Source organism: Rhyacophila brunnea, unplaced genomic scaffold, assembly GCF_057557595.1.
Source record: "Rhyacophila brunnea isolate RB1 unplaced genomic scaffold, BYU_Rbru_1.0 scaffold_12, whole genome shotgun sequence".
Classification (NCBI taxonomy): Eukaryota; Metazoa; Arthropoda; class Insecta; order Trichoptera; family Rhyacophilidae; genus Rhyacophila; species Rhyacophila brunnea.
The window spans coordinates 40,933,728-40,956,420 of record NW_028232774.1 but is presented as its reverse complement, the minus strand read 5'-3'; the positions used below and the strand labels follow the sequence as shown (position 1 = coordinate 40,956,420).

The 22,693-nt window shown below is 32.5% G+C and overlaps 1 protein-coding gene across 1 annotated transcript in view; it reads left to right on the top strand.

Annotated features, from left to right (window-relative positions):
* The window catches only part of LOC147078188 (uncharacterized), a 1,208,676-nt gene extending 1,187,890 nt beyond the window's left edge, over positions 1-20,786 (top strand). The window contains exons 9-10 of the mRNA XM_085961301.1: positions 9,075-10,593; positions 18,735-20,786. Of these exons, the coding sequence (XP_085817427.1) occupies positions 9,135-10,593; positions 18,735-19,696 (2,421 nt within the window). The 5' untranslated portion in view covers positions 9,075-9,134 and the 3' untranslated portion in view covers positions 19,697-20,786. The remainder of the gene's footprint in view (positions 1-9,074; positions 10,594-18,734) is intronic.
* The last annotated feature ends 1,907 nt before the right edge of the window (positions 20,787-22,693 follow it).

Genomic DNA, 22,693 nt, shown 5'->3' with positions numbered 1-22,693 from the left:
TCTATAACCTGCTATGATTAATATCAATATCAACATTTATTATTGTCATAAATAAGTTTGAGAACTGTAATTTTTGATTTTGACAATTCTACATATCTGGAGTCAATAAGTAACGTAGCATTGTGTGAAAAGCAACTTATTTGGTAGAAGATTTTCTGATATTGAGCGGAGTGCAAAATTCTCGGAATACAAAATATGTAATTTAAATTTACAATTTATATAATCAATACTTTTCAAACTGACAGATGTTTTTTAATCTAAATGAAAAAATTGTATCTACGTTAGTTGAAAGCTTTCGTTTTATTTTTACATTATTATATATTATGATTATTTCCGTATATAATAAATATATTATAATGTAAGTAGTCTGTTTACTTTTATCGAATGTATGAGGGGAATTTTAAGACATTCAAGTGTAATAATTGTATTTACTTAACAAAACATCGACTTTCTTAGTAAATAATTTGTAATCCTTTTTATTTATGAGCTTTCTTACCGGAAAGAGATGACCGTATAACTATACGGTCTCTAATTTTATTAGATTCAATATGAACATTAATTCAATTTTCATTGCTGATTTTGGCAAAATTCATGAATTCAAGAATGAAAACCTAACCTAACAAATAATCCAGTATATCGGCTATTTTCAAAATTTGTTTTCTGCTGGCTTCCTGTAAAACGTTAACCGACAATACCGTATTTTATTTAGACATGAACTTTATGTCGGTACTATACGACCGAAAGAGGTTGTTGCACGGTCTTTAATATACGGCCATGTATTTTCGATACAACATTTCACGGTGAAGTGTGATATGGCGAATTGCATTCGTGCAAGTTTCTGGACACGATTTGATACAATATCAATTTCCCGGAAAATCAACCTCAATGTATCTTATTTTCTTATGTATAATTATTTCTATAATACATATATGTATAATTATAGTAATTGTGAATTTGTATAGTGGTTATTGAGATGCATGGCCCCCACATCAGAAAGCGGGCCCCCAGACCAGGATGTTTATGTACCTATATCTCACTTAACTAGCCACGCCGAGCCCCCAGGCTAGAGCCCTGTCAGCCCCCCCCCCCCCCTCCCCTTGTGGGGGCCATGTTGAGATGAGTACCTACATATATAGACAATTAGAAGTAACACACACTTGATTATGCTAGTAATTTGATCCAGAGTCATAAGGTCCTGAAGAAGAAGAATTCTGTTAGATATATTTTTTTAATTTTCGTACTCATTTCCACGAACATATATTTATAATACTACCGGTTTTGTCCGTAAGATTTTCTGAATCGGTACCAACAAAACAGTTTAACAATACATTTATACCATTTTTGTTGATGTAGTTATACAGTATACACGATCACACATATTGTTTTCTATAAATCAATTTATTTTAAATCTTACATAAACCCATCGAAACAAACATTCAGAAACTATAGTTTGGTAAATTAATCAATCGATTAAATGAAATACTTTAACTAATGATAAGTTAAAATCACAATAGGTATAATTATTATTAACTTGATTGGCGAAATTAATAACACGTAAATACTTAGTATTGCCTTTATCAATATAAAAATCTTTACAAATATTCTAAACGATTATAGCAATTATAAATATAGCTTCAAATAGTACCAGGTGGCAGTACCGTCTGTCAACATTCTCGTACGTCTTCTCTCTGTCTTTTTCTGACTTAGAGCCGTTTCACATGGGACACATGTGTCCAGCCACCGGTGTATTGAGATGCCGTATTTACATATAAATGGACGCGACTTTCGTGTGTCTCCATCTGAACGCGCCCGTTCATTTATGTGTAAATGCGGCACAAATAAAAGTCACACTAGTGGCTGGACACACGTGTCCCGCGGGGAACGGCTCTTAGGACCGTTTCAGACGGGACACCGGTGTCGCGCTCGATTTAATATAGGAGGCCTTCGTATTCGAATAAAAGGGCCTTTGTATTATGTTTATGAACGTCCCAGAGCTAATGAGTCCACACATAATTTCGCGTTATAAATTAGAACATTAAACTGGCTGCGGTAATTAAAACAAGTGTATCGGCGGCTTGAGAATGTAGCGGCCGACGGAAAAGTGTACCGGACACGCGTTGACTCATTAGTTCTGGGGCGTAAACATAATACAAAGGCCTCCTATATTATATCGAGCGCGACACCGGTGTCCCGTCTGAAACGGGCCTTACTGTCTTCATTATGGTGGTTCAAACTCAATTGAGCTGCTGCATCTGCCTGGCGAAGTTTTTGTAGAGTCCACTGACTTCGCCGAGCACGCCATTGCTGAACTCGTTCATTTGTCAAACGGTTACACTTAGCTGTTGGTTCATCCTTATCCACGACGTTTCTATTTTTAATTGGGTGTGTGTGTTGCCTAATAATGCCATGTCCACATTGGCAACAGGTTGCTAGCAACCTCATTAAATTTAGATTAAAATAATTTTTGGTCAAACAAATTTTGGTAATTATCGTGAAATTTAATGAGGTTGCCAGTGTGGACACGGTATAACGTCACAGTAGGGTACAGCAGTGTATCACTATTATTAATTACCATTCAATCGCTTGTATAATACACTCATTTTTTCGATATTATATTCACTCATTATGCTAGTCCTACTAATACCCCACTGTAAGCATCTATTAAATTATTATGATAGCATTATTTGTATTATTTCACGACCCTATTAAAGTAAATGATTCCTTCGATTTTTCAAATTTATAATAAGAAAAATCATTAAAAACTTAAATTGGAATAGGAACAAATCGGTATCTAAGCTTTTCCAAGTTATGTATTTTTAATGAAAATTCTTAAATACTTGTATATATATCAGAGTTGAATAAAAAACAATTAAATTAAACATTTCGACATGCGACTTAATCTTAACGATTTCTATGAATCAAAAAAATGGTTTCCGCTTAAATGGAATTGAAAAAGACATCAGATTCGTAGTTATTAGTAAATACCGGCATGTATAGTCGGTATTTCACGTCGGTTGCTATATTATTAAAAACTCACCGGTCCATGATTTTTCAAATAGGTGTGCTTATGAGCTTTTTCAAAGTAATGTAAATATTATACAAGGCTAATATTTTTATTTAACGATTTTACCTAAAGATCACATAAAATATGGGTTATGATGAACTGAAAAAAATTACAATAGAATGTGACTTATATAATATTTAATGTGTTAAAGCGTCTTAACAAACGTTGGCTGTTATTAGACTTTTAATACCTTTAGCCTAGATATTTCCATAACGGGTTCATAACCAACCTCAGGTACTATTTTCCGGTGGTTGTAGAATGTAGAATTATGAATTACTATAGTTCAATCAAGTGAAACTGTTTTGATCTCTTGCCTCTTTCAAAATAACACTTACTATTCATAAGAATTGTATTTTTAATTTTACTTTTTTCCTATATTGCTCCTCCTTTAATCATTTTTTTTTTTCATTCTTTTATACATTTTAGTTTTCCTTCTACGTAATCACTTTTAATTTCTTCCTCGTCTGTGATTGATCCTGTTATAATATAAAATATCAAAGATTGGTATTTCAGGGGGTAGCAATCGTTTAAAACAAATCACTCCCATTTGGAATTAAGACACTTTTATGAAACTTTTATAATAGGCGTTTCCAAGTTATGTATTTTCATTAACACAATTTATTTTGTTATTAACCTCGACTGAAAAGGTTGTACTTTTCACATAAGTTTTTGACTAATCCAGATAATTATAAATTTATACTAATTTATATTGCAAAACTCTCTGTTGTAATTTTATTGATATTATTTTGATTGACTAAATTGTCTTATTTCCAAAGTATCTGAAGATAATAGGCAACTTATATTGACCTTGTATGTATTGGGAATTACTATAGGTACTATGAGTAAGTAATCGATCAAAAATATTTTCCAGTTTTTCTTTATCGTTGTATGTTATCAAACGAAAACAATAATAATAATATTTAATCCGGATCATCTGTCCAATATATAGGCGTATATAACTATTCTGGGCTATCTGACATTTCATAAATACGTAATCAATTAGTATCAATGATCCAAGCATATTATTCAAAACATTTACTTCCTATCTAACGTCAATTTGAAATATTTAGATGATTTTATCTTTTTAAAAAAATTAACCAATTATTAATAGAATCTGCGTTCTAAATTCACTGATATCAAGTGTTATACCAAATTAGACTTAGTTATATTGACCCCATATTTTGTGAATTTTTGTATCTAGGTACCTGAGTACCATTGACGAAATAGAAAAACAAGCCATACTTTGGCACTTGACAGTTAGGTGCAGTAGCTAAATAATAAAAGGGCCACAGTAAACGACCAATAGACATCTGTTGCTGCTGGAATCTGCTCATGTATGGTTGAAAAAATTGCAATTTAGGTTTTTTTCCAGGTTTCTATCACATGTCTGAAGTATATTCTTCAAAACGTGTCCAATTTAATATTTATATTTTGTAAAATGATTGGGTATTCTATATCACCGCGGGGGGGGGGGGGTTGACAGGGCTCTAGCCAGGGGCCCGGCATGGTGGGTCAACCAGTTGAGTGAGGTAAACACAGAACATTAATTTACTCTAATAGTAATCCTGCGGCGCTATTTCAATTATGAAATATTAACATAAAATATATGTATCTGTGTGATGCAATATCATATTAATAATGATATTATGATGATTGATATAATTCAATGGTAATTATTGTTAGTGTGTGGTTTCCTGCCTAGTGGCTATTTATCCAATATGGCGAAGGGTCGCAAAATTGATGTGATCATTGCTTCATAATAATACGATGCTTATGCAATAGGTAAGCACTCAATAATTCAAATTTATTTATTTACAAATACAAAAATCGTTAAAAATACACGGAATACCATTTTGAGAACACTACTGTAGAACATCAATCACACTGGTCATGTAGGGGGTCCGCCAAACATCCTGGTTTTGTGGCCCACTTCAGGATGTGGGAGCTATGATCCCAATGTATATAAATTGTAGGTATTATAACTTAACTAGGTACTTAAGAGCATACTTCCGTAAAACGGCAAATAATTTTCAGCAATAGGTGGGACGTAATTTTGGCCGCGTTGCCAATCGGAGAGCGATAGTCGAGCTGTAAGCACGTCAATTTGTTTTGTGATGGCTTCGGAGGAATTAATTCTTAAGTCGTGTAAAGATAGCTAATAAATGTTACGTATTTACTCGAAAAACAATATTACATGTCAATGAATATATTATTATTATTACTGAAATAGCAATAAACATAATATTAAATGGACGCATGTTGAATTTTTTATGACAAATTATGTTTTGTTCGTTACGCGTCGTTTGCACAATTTGCGCGTCGCGTAATTACGATCTTTTTAGAGTATGCATGAAGTATAGCCTTAACAATAACAGTTTCATACACAAAATAAATATTACAAGAATGCCAGAACATTATTTTTAGCATTTCTATTTATAATTGCATTAATAATATTTCATACCAACACGTACCAATCCAGATGATTGGATTAGATTAGTAATGTATTTCATTTTAATATATATAACATTTTTTTATCGTTGGGTTTTTCTTAGCATCATAAAGCACTGGTTGGGTTTATTTTTAGTGTATTTTTATCTTTTAATGTAATATATTTCCTATTAGATAGACATTGACTCCAATTTGATAAGATTTACCTATGGCACACACTTTCGTCGAATATGTCGTCACTTGTGACTGTATTTCATTGAAAAACTAGGTACGTACACAACGTACACAATGGTACGATAATGAGACTTATCTCTACTGTAAGTATATATTTTAGTTTTCAAATTTAGAATTTGGAAACACCTCATTTTTCTCTTGTCTGATTAAAATTTAATCCTAATTTCGACTGTCGAATTAGAAATACTGAGTTTTTTTTTGAATTATTTTTCTGAAAGATTATCATTACATCATTAAAGATACCGTATGCAGGTGTTTTCTATATAAAATCTACTACTTACATGCTTCATAATATAAAGGTGGACTCTCTTTTTATCTCATGATATTATAAAAGTAATCAATAAATGAGCCTAGATGTGAACAACGAATTTGAACATGTACCGTTTAAAAAAAAATCGGTTGGGTACATGTTCAAACACGCGCGTTAACATCATTTTACTCCCTACTTCAATTATAGTTTGTTAATTTATGGCTACGGCCGTATGTTGTAGCTTATTAACCACTGGGAAATGCCAAAAGAAATGGCGTATTTCAAAAAAACACTACCTTATTCTTAGGTCAATAATTATTATAAAGCAATCATTATTCGTAGGATGTTTATTACACTTGAATGGTCAAAAACATAGCTTATAATGAGTATCTTTAGAATTATCTTCAAATGTGTTAATCTTGCCCATTTTTTGAATAATAAAATGCCTAATTCTTGTCAAATTTGGGATCACAGAGATTATCAATATAATTTTTTATCGTAAATATTTCACTATAATAATGTCGATATAAATTATACTGATGGTTTTATAAATGCGTTTAAAAATTAATAAATGTAAAAAATCTTAACACCACTGCACATTTATGTACTGAAATATGACTATATTCTAAAACTTTAGAGCGAGAGGTTTAAAAGAATACTATTTTATGTAATAAAAATACTTTATGCAGTCATCAAATGTTTAAAATAAATATAACGGATAATAAGGCTTCAAAATTATATAAATAGATTATCTACAACGTTTAAGGTATGTCCAGGATCATGCTTTGAAAATAGAAAAAAGCTCCATTTTGACCCACGCTGAGCACGTCCGCCCTTAATAAAAATAGTCATATCACTAATTCAATTCTGCATGCAAAAATCCAGGCTATTCTTAGTTAGAGGCTTTCGCAAAGATCTTTTTGGAGTTATACTTCTTTTTGGGCGTTTGGTAGAGAGTGAAATTGAGAGCTGCGCGCGCACACCGTTACGAAAGTGCGCGACAGTATGGAGTTAGCTACGAATCAGTCAGCTGTATACAAACGCAGGTTTGATGGTAGAATTGTTCCGTTGCCGGCCATTTGCAATTCCTTACGTAAACAAACGATTAAACGTCAGAGTGACAGTTGTTACTTACTTACGTACTAAAAATAAAAACAACGAGAAATAATTATATAATTCAGTAATACCTCTAAGTTAAAGTGTATAGAAATAAACCAACGGTGCTCCAATAAGCGGCCCCTTTTTCTAGAGTGTGTAATTTAACCAGATAATTAAGAGCTAGTCGAAGAATCTAGGTTATCACAAGTTTCGTTTTTGTTTTGTTACTTCAAAGAAGTATAACTTCTATCTACACACACTGATTTTTATTAATCTTACTTGCACTTTGTCGAATTTCCGAACGAACGCCTCGATAATATTAGAGGTAATAGTTTGTTTCTGCATTGTTAACTCTCTCCATGGAGCACATAATATTTCAAAGAGAATACATTAATTTAATAATATAGTATTTACGAAAATGTTATCTCAATATTCTACTGGAATAGTGTAGTACCCAATTTAATCGAATTGGCCTTTTAAGCAAATCGTTGCTCAAAGAGGTCTTATGCAGACGAACTATGGTTCTCCGTTTGTTTTTGTTGTTTGAATGGGTAATTGGATAAAACTGTAATACGGACTTAGCAAAAGATGCATCTGGAAGATTCCATTTCGATTGCAGCCGTCTTTGATCGGATCTAGGTTCAACCGTTCATATTGCTTTTCCGAACTGAATACAAACGGAGAGAAAATTCTCATGAATTATTTTGTGCATGCATACCTTGTTTGTTATCTAGTTCAATTTACTTGCGGTAATCTATGGTGCTCAATGTACATTATACATACTCATCAGATTAATTCATTCGATTTAATATTATAGAAAAAAGTGAATCCATTAAATCCAAAGACAATAAGTGATATTGTAGTAAACTATTTTTTTATTAAACGAATAATTCACAAGATTTTAAAATATAACATTATTTATCGAACACCTCAAAGAAATATATTATAATCACAAGATTACATAATATTGTACCTATTTGAAAAAAATACGACGCCTGATTGTTCAATAAAGAATATTACATTCCCAAATTTTGTAAACTATTAGTTGACTAAAAAAAATAGTTTATTAAATTATGCGAAAGTACGTTATAACTAATATTTGGAGGGTTATATTTAACCTTAATTTAAAAAGAAATATGTCGATTGCCAAACAATAACGAAATTTATAAAACACTTCAGTAAGAATTGTAAAAACCAATTGTTAATTTATTTATTATTATTAACAAGTAAAGCACATTGGCGCCGGTTCGAATCTCGCTGGGCGTCGTATTTTTTGAAAAAGATTTTTTCTAGCGGTTTGTACATTTCTCTGTGTTCTTTTCAAATTGTGTATGTGCATAATATTGTGTAATAAAATAGAAAGACGTCGTTTCTACTTATCTATAAATCAATGAAGATTTTAAATAAAGCATTTTTAAAAGTAACATCACAACTATACAAATAAAAAGGATTTCAACACATTTATATTTTTATAAAAATCGATGTTTTTTAAAATGAATATAAAAAAATATTAAAACTATGAATTAGTCAAAAATCTCTGTCACAAAAAATAGAAAACTTAATACTTGAAACTAAATTTAATAATAAATATGACTATAAAATAATATGTAATAATAACGTGGGACCCTGCACCAAATTCACATTTTATAACATTTTTCTTAAATTGTTGGTTTATCTTTGACTTGAAATAAAAAATATTTTTCTTTTTAATGTTTTCAGATACGTACATATTTATTAATACAATTAAAATTGTTAATTATCAAAAAAATGTCTCAAATTGCAAGCTTCGTATTTATCCACTAGGTGCCTCTTTTAGAAAGGCTGAGTAAAGGCTTCACCTTAAATTCAAAGTTTTCCAAAGTTATCACTGAGGATTCTTTTGACATATCAGAATAACTTTTATTTCTCATCTTGCTGTATGTCGAAGATGATATTAATTAAAGAATTCGTAAACTAATTTTACTTATCTCTTTGTTTCAGAATAATCGCCAAGACAAACACTTGAATGGTATCTGACGCCCTGTACCGCCACCAGAAGCGATGAGGGCGCTCCGACCCGGCGCCGGCGCCTGCGCGCTAGCACTGCTTATCCTCGGCTACGTGACTGCAGACTTCACCAACGAGTGCCCCACGACGTGCGACTGCAAGTGGCAGTCAGGGAACAAAGCTGCCAACTGTTCGCGAAGAGACCTCACGACAGTTCCCGACAAGCTGAGCAGCGAAATACAAAACTTTGACCTCTCCAATAATCCTTTATACGAGATATCTCAAAAAGCTTTCGAAAACGTCGGCCTATGCAATCTAAAGAAACTGTCTTTGCATGATTGCCAGTTGATCACGATTCACAAAGATGGTTTCAGTGGACTAAGTATAATGATTGAACTTGATCTATCTAAAAACAACATAAAAACTCTACACCCCAGTACTTTTAACGAAACGATAAAGCTGAGACACTTGATAATTAGTGAAAATAAACTAGAGAAGATAGAAGATGGTCTTTTTAACGATCTTCCGTTCTTGCAGAAGATCGATTTAAGAGACAACCGTATTTTTAAAATCGGGGTCAACAGCTTTAGGACCCTGCCAATGCTGAAGACGATATTTTTAGAAAATAATAACCTATCGCACATTAAACTTGAGACCATAAATAAATTGCAAAGTATGGCAAGCTTGGTTCTCCATGGAAACCCTTGGAAATGCGATTGCAATTTACAATCGTTTAGAAATTATGTGATCGAACATAATTTGTATACGCATCCGACGGCTTGCGCGGAACCTGAAGATTTACGCAACAGACTGTGGGTCGAGCTAACTTCGGAAGACTTTGCTTGTAAACCAAAAATTATAGAACCAATCCAAGGAACTGTCATCCTAGTGACCGGGGAAAATGTCACGTTGAGTTGTAAAGTGATGGGTAATCCAAAACCTGAAGTGAATTGGGTACAGAATTCCAGAATTTTAGATGGAGATCCAAGAAAACCTCACTTCACTCAAAGATATATGATAAAGCAAACAAAAACACAAGGTGCCACAGCTCGATGGACGAATTTGACTATTATTCGTGTAGAATACAAAGATAAAGGAGATTATACTTGTGTTGCTAAAAATCCAGCAGGGGTCGAAGAAAGGACTATTACTCTTTCTATAAATCGGACTCCAGGGCCAGTAGGAGGAAATTATGGTGGAGAGACCATAATGAATATGCTCATTTGGTTGACAGTTGCTGCTGTTATTATTTTGGTGATTCTTGTGGTGTCGTTTTGTATATACTGCAGAAGACGCGATAACAAAAGACCCATTAAGTCAGACATGCATTCTTCTAACGGTGAAGCCTTAATTGAAGGCTCTGTTGTTCCGGAAATGCAGAAGAGTCTTATTACGACGGTTAACCCGCTGACTAAACCTCCTAGAAGATACGACATGCCATCATCTGTCACCAGTGGTGCTACTGAGATGTCAGAAATGAGCAAAGTTTTATTGGACAATGATTCAGTCTTCGGTAAGTAAATTATGTTCTATTTTTACTAAATTTATTTTAACTTCATTTAGGCTCTATTCACAATATTATATGACTAGCCAATATCGATAAAGTTTTTCTGTTTATTTTTTGGCGCTCTCAATATGCGCTTACTTCCCATGTATCCAGGTATGTACATATTATATATATATATATATATATATATATTAGTGGCGAAGACTCCATACTAGGCGATTATTTAAAGCCTTCCTTCCCAAGAAAAATATTTTAAAATTTTATATTGACATATTAAATATATAATCACATAATAATATATTCAATATGCCCGACGACATCTATCGTATAATTGTCATAATAATTTTATGATCTTTTCCCCTATTTCAATAAGCACCATTTATTTATGGCATGTCTCGAAAGTTTAAAAAAAACTTTCGCTTCACGTATTCTATGGTTTATGTTCGCGTGAATCGAACGTTTTTTTTATATGAAGTTTGTTTCTCATAATTTCAATACGTCTGGGGCGGCCCATAGAAATCGGTAAGCTATTTAAAGAGCGCTTACGCTTACATATTACGTAAGTGCACATTTATAATAATTAACAAAAAAAAATTCTATGGGATTCAATCACATATAAATATTGATTGTTGTTAAAAATATAAAATAATTTATCTCGTGATTTTTATTTATCAGTTAGAGTTAGTTCATTCATAGACTAAGATAATTTATTCGGACAATGTAGGTACCTAAGTCTGTGTTTTAAATATAGAAGTATTTTAAAATGTCTAGTTTTACTGGTTAAATTAAAGATTGTTATGGAACAGATACCTACACAACAACGGATTTTTTCAAAGAAAGAAAGACAATATATTTTGAGCGTATCTTGCGTTTATAAATGTTTAGGAAAATACATAATTCAAATTAATTACCTAATTTTATACCATCAGTGAGCTTTTGAAATTTCATCAATTTTTGTGTACCCATTCATCAGTAGGAATGTCGGATTATCCTCATATTTCCCTTTAAATATATCTAACAAGTGTACTTTCTCCACAGCCTACCTCTTTCCAAAAGTCACCCTTCGCCACTGATATATGTGTATAGTTAGCTAATAAATACAGTAACAATTATTGTATTAATTTTTAGGGGCAGTCTGGTACTTCAAACACCGTTCTCCATACAGTACTATACTGCAAAACTAACTTTTTTGTTACTTACACTATCTCTAACACCTTTACTAATAGATGATACCTCATGAACGGTTTCCATATAGAGATCGAGACATGGGTGTCATCGATATGCTTTTGTAGATAGTGCAAGTTAAATATTGCATTAGTGCGCATCTTCCGTTTTGCGCGTTTGGCAGGGGTCATATTGGGATCTGAAGCCCCCCACTATATAGTGGAACAAATTTAACATTGAATCCGCGCAAATTTTTTCTGGTGCGCACGAATTACATGGGTGCATTTAATTATTGTTACCAATACAATTTCCGATTGCTTCATGAAACCTATAACAACGTCATATTTTCTGTCAAAACTATCGAACTTCACGCATACCTATGTGGTGTGTTTATAGTATTAAGTATATAATTTTCTTCTTCTTTTATATGCTTAATTTATTCAAAACGTCAGAACTTTCACTCATGCAACAAGCAAAGAAATCGCCTTCATTTATGACGAAGACATAATTACGAACAAATTTTATTATCTTCACCTTAATTTTATCTTGGAAAGTTTTATTTTTCTAAATTCTTATTCGCCGTGTTTTTTAAACATGTTTTTCTACGCTCACACTTACTATATCTCGATGCTAAATCTGTAGCACGTACGAGTAGGTCGCTATTGTACGATCGCGGCGAAGTTTGAGTGAGGGACGGTTTACTCAATCGAAAAAATAAATTATTTCAAATGAATAAATAATAATATTTATTCGCGTTTTAATTTTTTTTATTAATATTGTAACTGAATTTATACTCTCCGAAGCTTGCTTAATTATTTTGTTCCATTTCACTAATCTCCATGAAAATATCAATTCAATTTATTAGTAGAAATCCAATTATTGTGAAACCAATCGAAACTTTCCAGATAAATAATCGTCAATATTTTATTGTGTTGCCTATCAAAATGTCAAAGATTAGATATCTTATCCAGAAGGTTTTTATTAATATTATAAATGTGTAATTCAAAATGGCAGATATAGATTTTCATATCTCACGATTTTCAGTATATTGGTCCGAGCAATCTGGAGAGTGGACGGTGGGTGATTACCTACCAGTAGTAAAGGGTGGAGGTAGGCTGTTAAGATTCGCCATAAATAGTGCACATTATACTTTGTTAGTCATACGTATCGGATTTATTGAACTAAGACTACAATAATTTACAGATGGTGTTGGTTGGTCTAAAAAACAATTAAACCCTGCCTAACCAAGCCATAATAATTTTGGTATACTTTGGGCGATACGACAAAATTTTGCACACTTTTTCATTCATATTTGTTTGTTTTCGATTATACATATTGTTCTACGTTTTTTTTAATTCATTGAACACCGCTTTAACCAAACTATAATAGATAATAACTATTATTCTATATATAAAATATCCAAAGTTATGTATGATTTAATTGCATAATTTTAGATATTTTTTTGGATAGACCAGTATTTTTTGACTATTATCTATTATGGCTTGATTTTCGTAGGGTTTAATTGAATTTTAAAAACTAACCAACACCATCTGTAAATAATTGTAGTCTTATTTCAATGAAAACGACTACGTATGACTGACAAGGTTTAGTGTCCATTATTTATGGCGGATCTTCTAATAGCCTACCTCCACCCTTCGCCTCTGTTACCTACTGATGGTGTCAAAGGGAGTAGGTCGCGAGGACATAATCAAGAAAGCGACTGATACTCCATCTCTAGATGACTCCATATTCAAGGAAAATGTTGATAATGCCTGTAATATCAGTAGTGCCTCATATTAATATGACAGTGGTACAGACTACCTGTCGCTAAACGAAATGAATATCAATATAATTATAATGGGTTATCAAATCAGCCATTCTTTTCTATTCCCACCAAAAATGACATTTGTGTTCAGTTGTATTATTTGGTAAATCATCATGGAAATATACACAGTTTTACAGCGTACACAATTTGTTAAAATTTAGTGCATCAACAACGAATATCTATTCGAGCTACGTTTCGGGCATTGCGTCAAATTTATGGTCAAAATAATCGACCTACAGAGCTTTCGTAATTTAATTGAAAAATTTCAGTTAAATGGTAATATTTGTAATGTTAAGAATCCAATTTGTTAAAAACGTAAACGTACTGCTGCAAATATCGATGTTGTGAAACAGAGTTTGGATGAAAATCCAAAACAATTAATTACACGACGTTCTCAAGAAGTTGGACTTTCTTATGGCACTACATGGAATATTTTTAATATATATTTTCATTTGAAGGCGTATAAAATACAGTTAACACAAGAACGTAACCCGAATGATAATTCGGTTGGTCGAAATTTTGCTGATTGCAAAAATACCAAATGCCAAATACATATATTTGTAAAGTAACGCGGGCCGCAACGAAAAAAATCGTGTAACCCCCTCCTTTTTTACAAAACATTTTTGAGATTTTAAAAATTATGCGTGTTTTTTAAATTAATCGTGTGCAATAGCAACACTCTTATACCAGATCTGATGTGGACCATAATGACAATCCTCTTCGGGTGTCACTATCTGTGCGTCAAAGTCGAAACGAATCTCAAGATATACGAAATTCCTGATAATAAATGTGTTTCGGGCCGCACATAAAAGCTTAAAGGGCCGCATGTGGCCCGCGGGCCGCAGGTTGAGTATCGCTGCATTAGATGATTTTGAACTGGACAGTATGTGGTTTCATCAAGGTGGTGCAACATCCCATGCAGCTCGTGGCACAGTCAACTTATTGAGAGAAAAGTTAAAAATATATATTTCTTATTTGATAAGCCTATATTTGACTTTTATATATATTAAATTTTGATCAAAGTGTCGTATTATAACGTACATGTAACCCAGCTTAACCCTAAAACTTTATTATAAAATGAATATGTAGGACATAGGTACTTAATTACATTTTATAAATATATGTTTTTTAAACTGAATCATTATAATAAATCAATCATTCGTTCACGTGATTGCCTCATAGGCATCATGTTTTTGAAAATTCTTGTATTTAAATTATTTTTTATTAATCACGGTAAACTTTAAATAATTTAGCCCTCGTCTCTGTCATGTATGTGTTGTCCAGTGTTGCAACTCTAATAATAATTGTCAAGAATATGCCAGACTCACAAACCGTCATCTCTGAAGAATTATGTTAACACATTCTGAGAACCCATTAAAAATCATCGGTGACATTAAAAAATGGTTCTAAAGAAAACTTGCTAGCTTTCTTTCAGATCTAAATAAAATACACTTATTCTTTTGTATGAGAACGGACCTACCTTAAAAATTACTATCGTTGTCCAAGTCATTAACAATTACTTGATAATTAGTAATTATGTTGAAACTAGTTTTTGAAAAACGCTAGATTTGACACCACGCCTATACTAGTTATATACTTACCTAATATGCTAAATCTGGCAATAAAACCGCCGTAGCAACATTGATGATAACTCAGGTTGTAGCGTTTAAAAAAGTCTGATAAATTAAACAACTTTCCACGCAACATTCAGAAAGCGTTTTTATTCCCGATCTCTAATGGTGGTTGGTTATACTATACCCCTCGTTTCTTTAGCGTTGCTCTGACGGTGGCTGTGTAGCTAGTAACGACCTCGCAAGTGCTAAAACTTGTAGTTTTTAATTAAAATCACGGCATACTGACCTGCGCCACTACACGGGGGAAGAGGGTAGGTATCGCTTAACTTTTTTGCAATAATGCTTAAAGAAAACTAAGGTGGGTAATGGAAATTTTCTCGGTCGCGCTTCACAAAAGGCTCTCTTTCTTTGGCGGAAAGTTTGCGAAGCTTATGCTCGAAGAAAGGCTTTTTAAACTTCGCTTTGTTATTAACGCGTATTATTTTTATTAGTTGATACTTATAGAATCAGCTCACACGAGGGATAATGACTGACCTAGAAATTCAGTCTGTTAGTCATTTAATTTCTACATCACCAAAGTTTAAATAAATGCAGAGCTTTAAAAATACGAATACCTAAAATTTAGAACTTCCAGTAAGTAAAAATATCATCAGTAATAATTTCGTCAAATTAATTATTACATCTAAATTTAAAGTGGATTGTTCTTGTGTTTACGCTTGACGAAGTCAGTGATTCACTCAGTGTTGCCATCTAGTATTTGAACCATAATTTTGATCCGCTCACAATGTATAGATATAGTCTTTTTTCTTTCCGACCATGTCTGATCCTAATAAGATCATACGGGCCTCCACAGAGTGGAGGTTGGTATTTTGTAACAGATTTTTGTTTTTACGAGAAATGGATGTCAGCCACTCGCTTAACCTATTATGTCCAGACCCATGATTCGAACCTGAGACCCACGACGCTATAGGCCGACGCCTAAGCCGCGCGGCAATCGTGGGATTGTCAATGCGCACCTACTATGCCGTATAGATATAGTAGGTACGCCATAATACTGTTTGGAATTCTGCATTATGGTCGAAAATACAGTAATTTTGAAAATCGGGAAAGAAAGATGGAGCACATTGATATTGCGTATTTTTTTTAGTACAATTTTCTGGTTGAGAGATCAAAAACTTAGAAAAGAAAGAACAAAAAGCTCTTACATTTTAAGTGACAAATTTCAATTTATAGGCCTTATTGGTACCTACAAACTCTTTTTATTTTTACGTTATTAAAAATATGTATTCTTTGACAAGAAAGAATCAACCCTTTTTGATAATTTTACAGTTTTAGCTTTCGTGCAAAAAGTAATCGTTATCATAACCAATTATATTTTGTTATTCATATTATGCGATGTGAAAATAATAAATTTTTGTATTTACCTACTTACACGTAATACACATGTCGTCGTTGATTTGTAAAAAGAGCGAATCAACCATTTTGGCGAAATCGCGAATTTAATGAAAAAACAATATGTATCCACTTCACTAGCTTTGTTGTGTAAAATCTGCGAATTTGTATCTCCACAGGAAAGTATCGAAATAAAGTATCTGTATACCAGAGTTTTTACTACGGTAAATCCAAAATGACAACTTCACGAATTTGTGATTTTTGGAACTTTCAACTTGTGGCATTCGTGAAAGGAAAAATATAAAATTTATCTATTTATCAAAACCTTTTTGTTTGTTTACCGCTGTAGTTCGATTATAAGCTTCATCAAAAGAATTGTATGTTTTCTTACTGTTGGTTACCTCTAATAGTTATGGAGTTACAATGACATTTTTAACTTTTATAATAAGAGTGATATGAGTTACAGCTGTTTACCACGTATGCAGGATAAGTAATGAAGTAACAATATAACAATAACTCCATTTCACGATTTTTAGAGTTACAATAGTTTACCTCTGGTATACAGATATTATAATGCCTAATTACAAGGGCAGTATTATTTCTAAGCTTTATTATAAACTTTTATAATCATCCACAGATTCATAAATAATGATGTCAAGATGTCAAAAGTTAAAAATCCTCCTGTAAAATAGCATTTTGGTTATTTCGCCCTTTTTACAAAACAGCGACCATGTGACCCAGTTTTATAGCTGCGCGGCCTAGACGAGTGCTGTTTGATGGTCAATTGAAAACAGTATCACAGCAGTTTCTGTATTTTATTACAACGTCTTTATTAGGTCGTATTCTTATTTGTCCGGTGGTTGTTTGTCTGGTACAAATCTTTCAATCGATTTTTGATTAACTTCCCGACTAGCTAGACATTTGAAACTTTTAGAATATACCAGAACACGATGCTAATGCATTTTTTTAATACTTTTAGCCATCTTTAAGTAGAATTAAATTCATTTTCAGTTAATTTTGTTTTGTTTGAATAGTTATTTCGGAAGAAATCCGTAATCCAATCCACTATTACTGGTTGCTAGGAAATTATTAATATATACGTGCGTTACTATGGAAATCAATATGACTGTCAAAATGACATTTCAGTATTATTTCTATCAAATACAAATTTTTTTGATCGTTTAAGCTAGTCAAGTCAAGGTTATATGATTCAACAGAAAATTTAAAAACGTATATAAAAAGTTTTTTTTATCTTGTAATTATTTCTGTTCACTATAGAAAATCCGCATATTTATGTATGTATATTATGTTTTATTTGTTAATCGGTTCAAAACAAGTGAAAACTATTTTAAATAATGTAAGAGTTTGAGAATCCTTTTATAATGTACCTCTAACGGCTTTCTTCGAAGCCTCACAGGAGAATCGCATAATTTACTTTTTTGACAAGTTAAACAAATTTCAGCAAAATTTTCAGACTTTATAATAAGCTTGTGCAATGCAGCTATTACAGTTTTCTTTCGTTTTCTTGTTGAATTTAACTTTTAGAACAAATTGTATGGTCTAGTATGGCGAAAATCAAGAAAATTAGCCCTCTGTTTATTTAAAATTAATTTTATATCAAATTAAGTACGCAATTTATAACTAAACAAAGGTATAAAGAGCACATACATTTATGGAGAAAAGGAAGATCGATTCACAATTCGCCAACCACTTTATAGACATTTCCCATATTATACTATGCATCTATGTAACAAGGATCATCGATTCAACCTCATAGAGGAAGTTGAGAAAATGAAATAAATTCCAAATAAGTTCAAAGATATGAAACCTATCCATTAGTCCTTACTTAAAACATGTATTTTAAATAAATGTGCGTAATGAGTGAAAAAGATTAGTTTAACAGAGTATATGTACATATTACGGATGGTGAACAACTGTTTGAATTTTTAGGAGAAGTTATCTTCGGATCGATGCCTGGAACAGCTATCATGAACCATAGTTAATACAAATAATATTATGTAATATAGAATTAACAGAAACATTGTTTCAAAACCAATATAATGTAAACGAAGTAAACGTCAGTAATGAAACAGAATCATATTTATTTTAGGGCCCTCACCTATTTCTTCATTGCATTCCTTTCCTCTTTCTAACACTGCAATTATTTTACATTTATTTTGTTTCTATTCCAGCTCCAAATGAAGACGAGAGCCGATCCATGGACTTTGCTGATCAGCTTCCGAAACGTAGCCGAGAGACATTCTCCGTAGACAGTCCCCGAGCAGACAACCGAGCACAGTACCCGCCAGATCTTCTTTCGTTCCCTCCGCGAGGAGGTCAAACCTCCCCCGCGGCCAGCTCAGCCTCCACAGCACCCGACAGCTCGAGACTACCCCCGCAAGTCCAAGCCCAGAGTCCGCTGCACTCTCCAATCTACTCGCAGAATCCCAACTTATTCAGAACTCTTCCATATTCTCGCTCGCAATCTCCGTTCCCCTCACCGGTCTGTCCACCTGCCACGCTGCCCAGACAAGGATATGTGACAATACCCAGACGGCCTAGAGTCCCCAGTTGGTCTAGCGCGAGCACTGCCCCCGCTCCGCCAGCGCCAGGAGTGGAATATGTAGAACCCGTCTATGATAATTTAGGACTTCGCACGACAGCCGACGGAAGCTCGGTGCTCTCTTTGAACAAAGCTGGACTGGAGCAACAGCTTTCTCCCATAATGAGAGGGAGGCCTTTGCCCGCCACCCCTGGTTCTTATCAAGGACCGTTCCCTACGCTTTATACGAATCCTGAAGAAGAAAGGGCTCCGTCTCCGGCCCCGAGTACGCCTTACGAAAGAGGAACCCTTCCAAGATTGAATGGAAATTCAATGCACTTACAACTGTCTCCGAATGCGGCCGAGCCCCAGGAACCGAGAAGAAAAAACCAACCCGAGACCGGAAGCCTCAAAAGGTTCACCCCGATCGACGACAACAATAGGCAGTCTTCGACTCCGATAGGCAACGGAAGGCTGTACGATTCTATCGACACGCTGGGAAGGAGCGGAAAGATTCCTCCTCGACCCCCGCCCAAACCGAAAAAGAAGAGCCCGGCGGATCCCAACGGACCCCTGTTCGAGGACGAAGGGGAAGACGGGACAGAAGTCTGAGAGTTGCTTAAAATAGTCGCGCGGGCTTGCCTGTTGCGGCCGTAACAGTTATTATACCTGCTTGATAAGTGTGGTGCTTTTGCCATTAAGAGACTATTAAAAAACTGCCGTGTTTTTTTTGTATTTTCTCCTGTGCGACTTTGATCTAAATACATTTGAATAATTTTAATCTAGTGGTTAACTAAAACATAAGGACGACTTTCAATAACATAAGACGTAATGAATTCGTTAAAGTTAATAAGTTAACATAAATAAGGATTGATTGTGACATGTTTGATATGGACAAGGACTGCATGACAGGTGTAATAAGAAAGCTAGTGGTGAACTAAATTTATACAATGTTTGTGTTATGTAAACAAAAATTTAATAGATGACTACATTAATTGACAGTTTATTAAACTTCTTCAATGTTTATTTGTTATAGAAATGTATATTACATAATATAATAAAATGAACTCAAAGGCATTAATTAAAATATGTTCCTAAATGAATTCCAACATTTATTTTAATTAGCGGCTTTCATTTTTTGTGGACTCCTCCATAAGACTAGTAAAAACGACACCAACCAGCTGGAAAGGCATGTCCATACTTTTTTAAGAAATGTCCAAAATAATTTTACTTCTTTCTTATCTGTACACATAAGACTATATGCATGGCATATTGATTAAATTTGACATATTTCTCATTTCATTAAAAATGATAAATCACAGCGTAATATTTCTATTTATTTATTTTATTGTTTCGTATTTCTTGGTATTGGCAACACGTCATATTATTAAGATATACCATATTCATTTTATCTTTGCCAAATCATTCAAACTTTCACAATTCACTTTGGAGATGATAGAAGAATTTTTAATATCTTTGAAATTTGTTTATTGCGAGTTCATATTAGATAACTACAGAATAGATCACTGTAATAGAATTTTGACATTGATATGCTATTATAGATCAAGCAATAAATCCAGAAAATTAGTTATTAATGACAGCTGCTAGTAAAACCTCTAAATTAGATTATCAAATTACAATCAAAAAAAATGATACGTATTCCTCTGTGAAGGTTTTAAATTGAGCATTACTGGACATACATATTATTAAAAAAAGTAAAATTTCGGCACCACTAATTTTGATTTTACAATTAAATCGCTTGATCTATGATTGCATTAGATACTATGTCCAATTAAAATGACTACAATTTCCATGTATATACATTTTCAATAGACATATTAATCCATAAAGTGCTAGTATTTTAATTAAATGGTACTTTTTTCATCACTTAGAATATAATCTGTGCCAAATTTTAAATTATGATTTACGATTACCGCTTAATTTTCATACTCTTTTCATGTTATGTTTAGTTATTTTCATAAATAATCTGAGAAAATAATCAAAATGTCTTTTAGTATTGGTATTCATGCAGAGAATTTCCTCAATTATCACTAATGATTCTGAAATAAGTTCCATGCCAAGAAACGTTTCAATTTCTTCTTTATTTAACACGCATTTTTAAATTTTCGATAGTGTTTAGTTGGTGTTCTATACATCCTAATATATTAATTTAATATAATAGAAATGTTTTCAATTACTTTCTGACTACCGATATTTCTTGACATCATCAGACGTTTATATTTGGTTCTAAGTTGTTAAATCAAACTATTCAATCGTGGAACGCTCTGTGTATCAAATGCATGACCCGTTTGATAAGCGACATTCACAATGCTCACTAACATATTATATTTTGATAGTATTGATCTATTATAACAACAAAGATGTTCAAGAAAATTTTCTTTTGTATAAATGGAACCTCTAAACATATTATGAAAGTAAAACAAAAAAATACTTCTTGTATACCGAATGTATCATAGCTAAAACTCATTAAGTACTTACTATAATGTATTATTAAGTACTTAATAAGTTTTACCTTTTAATACGACTATATTATAGAATATGTATTTCAAATAATTTGTCTATGATTAGAAGTTATCCACTACGTTAATAATCTGACGAAACATAACACACGAAAGAAATATTTGCAATTTACTTTTTTTCATCTTTAAATAACATGTGTTAAATACTTTATTAGTTAAAAATGATATGTTTTTCTTGCCAATAACCATTATATTTTGTCAAAAAATGCTCATCAATAGTAAAGAATTATAATATTATGAATCATTATGGAATTCTCAGTTATCCATTAAATTTCTATTTTTCTGGGATATAAGCTTAGTATAACTAAATAAAAATTATGAGACTGGTTTAGTTCACATTAATGTTTGCGCTTTCTAGCTAGATATATTTGTATGTAGAGAAAAGGCCTAAGTATTTTTAAATCTCTTAGAGTAAGGTCAGATTTTTATACGACATGTAAAAACATTGATAAGGTATTTTCTCTTCGTGTACAGTGTTTATCTAAGTAGATTTATTATATTATAATTAATACCATAATCTGTACATTATTCTGAGTATGATAATGTAGACATAAATAATTATTATCCGTAAGATTTCCTTGTAAATAATGGATACGGTAGAAATTATGAATTTATTATAAATTACACCTTTAAAATGTTACTGTGCTTAGTTTTGTCAAAGATTTATTAATGTTTGCCTAAGAATATAAAAATCATGGATGTACAAATATTATTTTTATATCAAATGGCATCACGGTACATCCTTAATATATATACAGATTGTTCCTGCTGTACAACACAAATCTGTTTAAAACGATAAACACATATTTCTATGGCTATGCATGATTCCAAAACATATCTCATTACAGTTTGAAAATAATTCGGTACTGTGATGGCAAACGGTTATAACTGCTGTTTACACAATTTTACAGGAGAGCAAAAACAAAATCAGTCTGACAAAAGTATTTTATATCAAAATAAGCGGAATTAACATTCCAACACAAACCTCAAATCATTTCTTTTAAAAATATTGAAGTTTTATTTATCTTGCATTTTAAGCAGATATATCTTTTTGCCTTATCAAGTTTTT